Source organism: Podarcis bocagei, assembly GCF_964188305.1.
Source record: "Podarcis bocagei genome assembly, chromosome: 13".
Taxonomy (NCBI): Eukaryota; Metazoa; Chordata; class Lepidosauria; order Squamata; family Lacertidae; genus Podarcis; species Podarcis bocagei.
In genome coordinates this window covers 17,104,962-17,115,904 of record NC_138138.1, presented here as the reverse complement: position 1 = coordinate 17,115,904, position 10,943 = coordinate 17,104,962, and the positions used below count along the sequence as shown (strand labels likewise).

General features: G+C 44.3%; 1 protein-coding gene and 1 long non-coding RNA gene across 2 annotated transcripts in view; one reads left to right on the top strand and one right to left on the bottom strand.

Moving 5' to 3' along the window:
- LOC308571476 overlaps positions 1-10,943 on the top strand; it is a 379,389-nt gene that overhangs the window by 126,223 nt on the left and 242,223 nt on the right. The gene's annotated exons all lie outside the window — the stretch shown is intronic.
- DNAJC7 (DnaJ heat shock protein family (Hsp40) member C7) overlaps positions 752-10,943 on the bottom strand; it is a 37,053-nt gene continuing 26,861 nt past the window's right edge. The window contains exons 10-14 of the mRNA XM_081166537.1: positions 9,623-9,696; positions 9,001-9,147; positions 7,758-7,910; positions 7,051-7,113; positions 752-6,217 (exon numbers count right to left, since the gene is read on the bottom strand). Coding sequence (XP_081022663.1) covers positions 6,180-6,217; positions 7,051-7,113; positions 7,758-7,910; positions 9,001-9,147; positions 9,623-9,696 — 475 coding nt within the window. The 3' untranslated portion in view covers positions 752-6,179. The remainder of the gene's footprint in view (positions 6,218-7,050; positions 7,114-7,757; positions 7,911-9,000; positions 9,148-9,622; positions 9,697-10,943) is intronic.

Sequence of the window (10,943 nt, the reverse complement as noted above, 5' to 3'; positions counted from 1 at the left end):
GAACTGGATCAGCAGTTAATCCTGCTACAAGGACCAACAGGGTTCTTGTGAAGTCAAGAGGGTCCATAAATCCTAACATGAAGTGTATTTAATCAAGGACTTATATGGCAGTTTGTGTACAGAACCTGTGCCTTTCTGCTAGCATGTGAACACAGACAAGTGCTATACAGAGATTTATATGGCACAGTCTTGTGCATATTTACTCAGCCATCCCATTGAGTTTAATGTGATTTATTTCAGGGAAGTTTGACTGGCGCCTTCATTATGTACCTTTAGGAGCCAGGCAAAAACATTCCTTTTTAATCAGGCCTTTGGTTGACCTGATGGACACCCCATACCCTTTTAAAATGTGGCTCTTTTTTGGGGGGGGTACTATTGGGTTATTGTGTTATTTTGATTTTATATATTGTGATCTTTTCAGCGAAGCGCCCCAAAACCTCCAGGTATAGGGCGGTATATAAATTCAATAAATAAAAATATAAATAATAAAATTATTCTCAGATACATATGTAGAGCCTCAGCCAGCATGACCAGTCCAACAACACAACGGCCACAGGTTCCCCATCTCTCTCCTCTGGATACATCAGATTCTGAATAAATAAAGGTACTGTTTAGTTTTTATATCTGCCTTTTAGTTAAAACATAGACGTATGAGACAAGTGCAGCATATTTTCGGCTGGATCATGGTTAGACTCTTGACAGTGGCCTATTTTAGATATAGAAATTTCCAGCCACTCTTATTGCAAGATACTTTAATTTTGTGAATAGAACTGCTGCTCACTTACTGAATATTTCAGTTTCCTATTAAATATCCTCCTCTCGCCTTGCAACTTTGACATGTCCTGTTGAGCGCGTTGTTTACCTGACTGCATTCCAGCAGTAGTTATGTACGACATTTGAGCACGCTGGTTTTTTTTATCAAGTACAGTAGTGGTACCTCAGTTTAAGAACAGTCCGGTTTCTGAACGATTCGGTTTACAAACTCTGCAAAACCGGAAGTAGTGTCCCGGTTTGCGAACCTTTACCTCGGTCTAAGAACGGAATCTGAATAGTGGAAGGGCACTGAAAGCACGCCTCAGTTTAAGAATGGTTTTGGTTTAAGTACGGACTTCCAGTACGGATTAACTTCGTAAACTGAGGTACCACTGTACATGCAGAAATCTGTAGTGTGTGCTTTTACTTTCTGTTTGAAGTTGTACAAAGCACAGGATCTAAAATACCTCCCACTCCATAGTTGGCTTATTTATGCTACTAGAAGACCAGGGTTTTTCCCCATCCCTCAGTGCTTATTCTTGTATAACCTCACTGAATCATGACCCTCACTTGGGGCAAAAAAGAGGGAAAAGCAGCTCTGAGCTCAACCGTGGGAACAGCTTGGAAGTAAAGCACACCCTACTGCTTTGTTCATGTGAATGCTCCTAAGAGTAATATGAGCAAGTGCCTGGCACGGGATTGAACTTGAAACAGAAGGTTTAAACTTGCTCTAAACCAGACCTAGGCAAACTCAGCCCGCCAGATTTTTTGGGACTACAACTCCCATCATCCCTAGCTAACAGGACCAGCGGTCAGGGATGATGGGAATTATAGTCCAAAAGCAGCTGGAGACCCAACGTTGGGAAACACTGATTTAAAGCAAGATGGGTCTTTTTGGTTTGTACAATTGTAAGTCTAATTCACTTGAATGTTTAGTTACACAAGGTGGGGGGGGGGAATTGGTTATGCTAACTGTCGCTCAGGAAACATCCATCACATCATCATAACTTGTATTTGTGCATAATACCTGTGCCAGATTAAGATTTCACATACTGGTTATCTAATGGTCAAGTTTCTGTTAATATGTCTGTCTTGAATACAGTCAAATCCTTATTTTTACTTATGAGGAAAGTAGTACATCTCTGTGGTTCTGACTGGTGTAACTTTTTATTTATTTAAAAAAATACCTTTTAACTCTGATCCAGGGCCAAATAGGAGCTTAAGACTCATAGCAACTGTAAAATATACTTAAATAAATCTGTTATTAATATACAGAAATGTTTGCTGAGTTTATACTTAAAAGAAAGCTGCTTGCTCAAGCCATCACTAGGTGAACTTTGAGGTTACACAGATAGAAGCCGAGGGCATCATCACTGGGTACCCAAACTGGCAATTACTTGCTGCCAGAGATTTTCTCTTGGAAATGAGCCACAAGAGGGGCCAAATTCCCCAATAGACTTTCTCTTGCAGTTTGTGGGTCTCTCGGAGAGTGCTTTTCATGTGATATTCACGTGCCAGAAGGGTATCTCTTGGGGGGGGAGGGAGAGTAAGAATTGGTGCTTGGTGAGATTTGGGTTTTGCTCTATTGTAATTTTATTTGTATGCCAACTTTCCCAAAGCACCTAAGTATATACTCCCCTTCTGCAAATGATCTGAAGACCAGGTCAAAGCCTCTCCCGAAGAATCATCATTTTTTGTCCTCTCCCACCCTCAGTGCCAGCAAAGGGGAAACTAGCTACACACCGTACAACTTAAAATTTGGGCACCAAAGATTTCTTGGGATGGGCTCTACGGTTGCTACTCATTCAATCCAGCTTCATACCACCACATTCACACGAAACCTCAGCAGTGTCCAATCTATTCAAGGAAGCAAAAGTCACCAGTGAGATCTGGATTGTTTATTTTTTATTTTGTACATCATATACAGTTTATAATAAAGTTAATATCAATTGCATACGGTTTTTGCTTCAGTCTGGTTTGAAATTTTCTGCATATAAACACATTATGAATCCTGCCTAACAAAACAGTCACCAGTTTTTGTTCTCCGCTAATCATCTTCATTTTGGAAAGGTGAAAGAGTTCAAGTGGGACAGTGTGTTACTTAATCCAAGTGTGAAGCCATCCCCAGGAGAGAGGGGGAAGTGGGGTGTCGCTCTAAAAGAGATCATGCAACAAACGTTTTAACGGGGGAAGGCTAGATCCTCACACGGAGGCAAAACAGAGTATGTTGAATATTTCTAGCTAAATGGCCTCAGCTCCAAATGGCTTCAACACTGGTTTTACCTGTCCTTCTCTCAGGCGGAAGTTCCAAAAAGGATGCAGTGCATGCAAGGAAATATAAGGCAGTGCACAGAAATAAAAAGTGTGTGTGTCTTTTGGGGTGGAGTGGTGAAACAGAATTAGAAACCTTGAGGCAAAATGGCGAGCTTTCCTAGAAAACTTCGCCCTTGAGCGCAGTGGCTCACAAGCAAGGTGGAAGCTGCCCCAGGTCTCTCTACTTGGAAAAGGTCCCCTGGTTTTTCCTCTCACCCCACCTTCCCACTGAGGCTTAAGTGCACGATACAAAACAAAGCCAGCGCAGCAGGGAGAAAAGCTCAAGCCCGCCTCCGAGCCAGTTCTCTACTTTCAGGGAGTTGTTCACTTAAGAGAGCATTCAGAAATGCAATTCCCACCTGCAACCAGCCTGCTCTCCCACTATCAGGTCGCACACAGATACAGATGGCGAGGCAGAGCCTACGGGGGCCATCAGCAACAAAACATTCTGGTAGCTCTTAAATGCAATGCGAATAAACTCAAAAATAAACTTAAGAATGAGATGCAAAAGTTTAAAATGCCACGTTAGGTATGGAGGATTTTTAGAAGCAGATCCTACAGTTCCTGCTTGCTACTTTTAACATAAAATCAAAAACCTATGAGGCCTCCTTAGTGGAATGGAAGCAGACCTTCAGGTAGTCAGAAACACACGATAAAAAGGCAAAACGAAAAAACAAAAACCCTGCAGTAGTTGGTTTGAAATTGGCACTCACCAGCTTCACAATCCAAGTCCGGTCCCAGAAACTTCTGCCTATTGTTAGCTTTTGGATCGCAAAAGGATTCAAAATGCCTGGAGGCATGAAGGAAGTGACTTCCCATGAAAGCTTTAAGAAGATGTCCATCTGCAGCTGGCTAGGCAGCCCGTTCACTGAAAAAATATCAACGTCCCTGGAAGCCTCATTTCTCTAGACAAAGGGATCTCAATCAGCCAAGAATCTAAGGAATCTAAGGTGGGGAGGGGAATACTTCAGAGGATGCTTCAGTTCTAATTTTCCCAGGTGTCCAGTAGCATCAGGCTACCGAAGGTTAACACCCTGCTTGTATAATTTGCTTCAGCGTAAGACAATTATGAAGAGCAATTTTGTGGCTTCGTATCCTTTCCTGCCAATGTCTGAACACAACTGTCCTATTTTTTTGTGATCAACATTCCAAGTATACGCAAGTCAAAACACCCACTTGATTCGACTCCGGGATGTGTGCCAATGAAATACATGCCCATCAATGAAAACTACATCATGCAGGCCTAAACCAGAGAGACGGCGTTCCCAAGACCATGTGTTAACACGAAAAGATCCTCATGTAACCCGAGACACCTAGATCCCGCTCCCCAGTTCTGGTGCTAACTTCCTTGCTGTCTCCTCCCTTCAGCCTAGCTGGCAATATGTGCTTCCTGCTATCAACTGCACCTCTGCCAAGAGAGATTCTCCTCCCAGGTACTTCAGGAGGAGGCTGGGGTTGGGAACCAGGGATCAAAGTAAAACCTACTGTTAAGCCTTCATCTGCCAGGTGACCCACTTCAAAAGTAGCAGGCAACTCGCAGGGCTTGAGGACACCTCTTAAGATGGACCAGTAAATTAAAGTATCACTGATCGAAAATGGGTCACAAGCTTGAGTAGGGCAGGGAAGGGACAAACACCTAGTTAAGATGGCTTGCCACTGCGAAGAAAAGGAATGAGCCAACTGCTGCAAACAAGGAGGTATTATGAACGCAGTTACTTGGTGTGGCCAAAATTCACAGTAATTACCACATGGATAACAGTTTTTTTTTCTTTGTTTTTTTAAGCTAGCCAACAATTCCAGGGTGGCTGGTTGTTACTATTTCAACTGCAAGTTATCATCTTGTGAAACAGCCCATCGGGTAGGTTCACAGCTCAGCTCTGAGCAAAATCTGAGGTTCCACGAGTACAAAGATGTATGCAGAATATTTTGAACTCAGCTCTCGGCACAAAAGATTTGTGCTTGGAGACGACAAGCACCTTTACAGCATGCTACAAGGGCTGCCCAGCAGAAACTCCGCAGTCCTCTTTACCCCAGAAGCCCCACACCCCAAAAATGCTTACTGATTTTTGTCTTCTTCAAGGCTGTACATATTGTCGGTCAATTCCGAAAAATCATTTCCGGGGGGGGGGGGGGGAATGTGGTTTTGAAGATCCCATACATTGGTTAAGGAACAGGTTCCGACGCTTAGGGTGGATTTGCACGTGGCATGTATGAACCGTGACCCTTGACATCGAGTGATGATTTGCATGTGCGAAATGCCCACTGCAGATCCAAAACCACACACATATGCACACATACAGAGATCTTTCATGACACCTGACATTCACCATACGCTTTTCAATGCAGTCAGGCTTACAGCTGCACTACGGGGTTCGTCACCAAACGACAAACACCTACGTGTTAAGTCAGCCCTTACCATTTCCTTGGAAGTACTCAAGAAATTGGAAACAAAGAAGCTCCCCGCCCCTCCCCCCAAAATTAAAGACTCTTTGGAGGTATTACAGCAGGTGCTGAAAAGTGAGGGTGGGGGCATCTCCCTATTCCAAAGATGAATATCCCTGATAGTAGTGGCATGAACTTCCCTATTTGCCTGTGTTCCTTAAGTGTGTGAATACCTTTGTTTATATGGTCTGGTGTGGCTACAGCCAGGATGATGGAACCGAAGCATGAAAACCCCTCATCATTAGGTTCTTCTTACTTACATAAATATGAAGGCATGTTATGTCCTTAAGAAAAGTCTCAGGCCTGTCTCAGAAGGTGAGGAATTCCACCAGTTCAATCCCAGCAGCTTTGGGTGTCTGAAATTACTTATCATGGAGGAATCATTTTTTTAATTATTATTTCTCTCTCTCTCGTTTTTTTAATAAAGTTAACAATAAAACAAACAACAAAAAAGTATATTCCTTCACTGCCCCTCCCCCTTCTCTCTTCAAGCGCTGGTTTTCTCGTTAACACTCTAAAGCACACACAAAAAAACTGAGGTCTCCAACAGAGAAAACGCCACGGCCCTAAGAAACGTCGAGATGTGATGAAGGGAGAACATAACTCAAGGTTAAAAGAAGCAGGTCTGGCAAAGTAGGTGTGTCCCGGTAGAGATGGGACTCTTCTGCAGCTTAGCCAAACTGGAAAAAGAAATTCCCTGGTCCAGAAGCTAAAAGACACAGAGACACGGATTTAGAATTGGCATCCCTCTGGGGCACAATCCTTCTCCCTCCCCACAAGAAGCTGAGCGACAGCACAGCTCTGGATACTCAAGAGCTTATAAGGATGGGCACCACAGTCTACGGACAAAACAAAAAGTCTCTTAGGTTCATACAGACTGTCAGTACTTTGCAGGGGGGATTTAAGTGTGTACTGGGCTTTAGGTTTGCGCATTTAAAGCGTCTTGAAGCACTCTGGTGCCCTCTTAACTCTCCCACTTGCCCCAACTTTTTGCAGTTTGAAAAGTGAAGGGAAATGCACTGAGAAACAGGGGGTGACCTAATGATTAATGGGAAGACACGTAAACACCTCAAATCAAAACAAATGCTCAATAGACATAGTCTAATCACTGCATTAACTTTGTGCCAGCAATTACTACGAATGCTTCACAAGCATTTAAGGAGCCCTTAAAAGGTTACGGCAACAAGATAAATGATGGGCTGAATGAAAGGGAAGGAGCCACAGCTGAACTCCAGGCCACATGCCTTGGGCTTGGAGATTTCTGAAATATTAAGTGATATATTTTTTAAAACAAACAAACAAGGGAGCCTAAATCTTGATTCCACCCATGATTTGGGAGAACTGTGTGGTTTAAGGAATACAATTGAAATACGTTTCTGTTACCCACAGAGTTAGCCCTAAACCAGTCCACATGAACTTAATGGATTTCTAAAATTCCCAGGGGCCTGGGGATGTAGATTCAAGAGGCACTGCCAGAGCTGAAGCCTACAGCCTCTCTCTGCACAAACTCAGCACTCCCTCTGTTTAACTGATGGCACTTACCTTCAAAACTGAAGCCTCCTGGGCCTCCAAAGAACGCCTTGAAGATATTATTGGCATCAAAATCTATTTAGGGAAGGTGGAGATGGAAAAAGGAAAAGAAAAATAAGAACAGGTGAGAAAAAGTTCCTGATGACCATCTTATGTGTGCACAACTAGTCTATAAAAATATGTTCATAGCATGGTTCCCTTCCCTCTGTGTGGCAGTTTTGTGAGAATCTAAACTTTTCCCCCTTGTCCAAGCCTTTTACAAAAATTGCCAGGTGTCATTTGAGCCAGACCTACTAGGCAGAAGGGACCAACGGATCCTATGCTCAGACTCAAAAATTACTGATGCTTTCAGAAAAACACACATTACAACTATTGCAAAGGTTTTGGTAATATTGTCCCACCTGATCCCAGAGATTACCTTGTGGAAAAAGAAGCCAAGAAGAAGAAGAAGAGTTTGGATTTGATATCCCACCTTTCACTCCCTTTAAGGAGTCTCAAAGCGGCTAACATTCTCCTTTCCCTTCCTCCCCCACAACAAACACTCTGTGAGGTGAGTGGGGCTGAGAGACTTCAGAGAAGTGTGACTGGCCCAAGGTCACCCAGCAGCTGCATGTGGAGGAGTGGGGAAGCGAACCCAGTTCCCCAGATTACGAGACTACCGCTCTTAACCACTACACCACACTGGCCAAGGGGGATGGACTCCTGGGCTCAGCACTCACCTCCCATATTCATGCCGTCCTCCTCCAGATCCTGCCCACTGTCGTAGCGGGCCTTCTTCTTCGGATCAGAGAGGATGGTGAAGGCTTCACCGACCTCTTTGAACTTCTTTTCTTCCTCTTTCTGGATCTCAGCACTTGCACCACTATGCCGATCTGTCCAAGGTTGGGAGAGAAGGAAAGATCTCAGCTGCGTTGAGAAATGAGTGATACATCCCAGGAGCCCAGGTGCGCATATTCTGTGCTAATAATAGATGACGTTCTCTGTCAAGGCAATCCAAATTCTATAGACAAGAGAAGCCCATTTTCTGGCCCTTTGATACATACGCAATTGAAGCAGATTTGCGTGATTGATCATTTATTCTGCCACATGTTTGTCACACAAAAGTATCCTGGTTTTTCCTGTCACGTAAAGGGACAAGGAGACATTCAAGGCACTGAAGTCTGGAAGACACGAATACCACAAACCTATTCATGTAATATATGGGCCAATGAAGCACACTTTGAGTAAGTAAGAGGCAGAAAAGGGGCAATGCAAAATCGCAGCTGAAAGCGGTTGGAACTCACAAAGTAAGGCAAAAGTAGTTATTGGTGCATTTTTGGAAGTAAATATGCTTAGGTGAGACCTTTAAATAAAGACCTGATGGGCATACAGAGAGTTTTAGGAATGCAGTCAGTTAAAGAAGGGGGAAAGACCCAAAAGGGGGACATGAGGTATTGTGTTATATGGGAAATGAGGCAATCTTTCTCTTTTCCGCTGCCTGTGCATTAACAAGTGTGCCATTCTTCTCCCTGGATTGAATTCTTAAGAATTTCTTATATTTCTAGCCTGCCCTTCCTCAGTGGAGCTCAAAAAGAGCTTTGCAATTTGTGCCCTGCACGAGCTACTGGTTTGATCCAGCAGGGCTTCGTATGTTGTTAATCCAGACACATCCTTACTCGTCCTCTCTTTTTCTTTAATAAGAAGTCTTCTTGATTTTCAGTGTATAAACACAATTACGAAGAGTCCCGCCCCATCCCAACATACCCGCGCCCCCCTCACAGGTCAGCCTATTAAGTTTTGCCAAAGTCCCATTGTTCCCTCTCTCTTAGGATGTTATGCCTGCCAAGCCCAACGTGCTGCAAGCATCTGGTGTGGAAGCTTAATTTTGCAAGGCACACTTCAGCTCCCTTCATAGTATGCTAGCTCCCACGGTCTGGGAACCAGCGGATTCTGAATGAGGATGCTGAGAGGATCTCTCTGTACCTGGGTGATGCATCAGGGCTCGCTTCCGATATGCCTTTTTGATCTCGTCTTCAGACGCGTTCTTGTCCACGCCCAGGATCTTGTAATAGTCTTTTCTCTTGCTTTTCTTCAGCTCCACCTGCGCGTTCTTAAGGAGTTGTTTGTGTTCTAGAAGATAGTACAGAGAAGGGGAAGTCTCAAAAAGCAGCCCTGACCCACCCCAAACACCAGGTTTATAAATGAGAGTTTGCATGCATGGGATGTTCCCCTCTTTGATACAATTTCCTTTGCAAATCACAACACATACAGTTGAAGAAGTCAAGAGTCAGAGGCAAGTCAGGAAAACGGGGGATGGAATTGTGTGTGGACGCTTATCAGGGTGGGCGTACTGGGAATCCACACATGCCTACTAGTCTAAGAAGGAAGAGGGAGAATTAAATGAAACATCAATACTCTTGGCCTGGCAGGAAACCCTCCAAGACCCATTTAAACCAAATAGTCCACCAAGTCACGGGATTTCTCTACCAGTTTAGGAAGGTCAGAGATTTGAATTTTGAGTACCCTGCATTTCGTACCCGCAAGAGATCACGGCGAAGGATGCCAGCTTTCAAGATCTTCTGAAAATGGCATGCTGTATTTTTACCTTTTGTTTTCTCCGTCTGGTAAACCTTTTCATAATCCCTCACAGCGTCTTCATATTGCTCTGTGTCCATGTAACTATAAGCAAGGGAAGCACATTTAATGATATCTTAATGGCAACAGCTTAAGAACGAGGCAAATGAGTCACTCGCCAACCTGTGCCCTGGGGTTTAGGAAACTATTCCTTCCCAGCCCCAAATTTAGAGCTGAAGGAAGCATTCCAAAGTCACCCACTGCCCCTGGCAAGGCAACTCTGATGTGAATAGGAACCAGGAATAAAAATCCAGCACAAAAACGCAATGTAGTGTTGTGGTATAGTTGATAAAAGCAGCTGATCAGAACTGAGAACCCCACGCTAAATAGACAGTCAGCCTTGAACCGCACAGATTCCTGTCTGCTGTTATGTCTCAGCCTACCCTACTTGCCAGGGAAGGCAGAGAAGCATGTACCCAGGTCCTAATCTTCTTGGAGTAAGCAGTGGGATAAAAACAACAACAACGGTGATCTTGAAAGTGAGACTGCAAGTGCTTATACAAGTCAATAAACAACAACGTATTATTACAGTGGTACCTGGGGTTAAGTACTTAATTCGTTCTGGAGGTCCGTACTTAACCTGAAACTGTTCTTAACCTGAGGTACCACTTTAGCTAATGGGGCTTCCCGCTGCCGCCACGCCACCAGAGCACGATTTCCGTTCTCATCCTGAAGCAAAGTTCTTAACCCGAGGTACTATTTCTGGGTTAGCGGAGTCTGTAACCTGAAGCGCCTGTAACCTGAAGCACCTGTAACCCGAGGTACCACTGTATTCATATGCCACCTATCTGACTACACCACCAACAAAACAACCACCACAATTTATTACTTGCATAAGTAAAGGTAAAGGACCCCTAGATGGTTAAGTCCAGTCAAAGGTGACTATGGGGTTGCGGCGCTCATCTCGCTTTGATGCCGAGGGAGCCGGCATTTGTCCACAGACAGCTTTCTGGGTCATGTGGCCAGCAAGACTAAACAGCTTCTGGTGCAACAGAACACCATGACGGAAGCCAGAGCACACGGAAATGCCGTTTACCTTCCCGCCACAGCCATACCTGTTTATCTACTTGCACTGGAGTGCTTTCGAACTGCTAGGTTGGCAGGAGCTGGGACAGAGCAATGGGAGCTCACCCCGTCGTGGGGATCCGAACCGCCGACCTTCTAATCAGCAAGCTGAAGAGGCTCAGTGGTTTAGACCACAGCGCCACCTGCTCCCAATATCTGTATACAATTTATATATAGTTATTCGTATACCACCCATCTGACTGGGTTGCCCTAGCAACTCTGGGCAG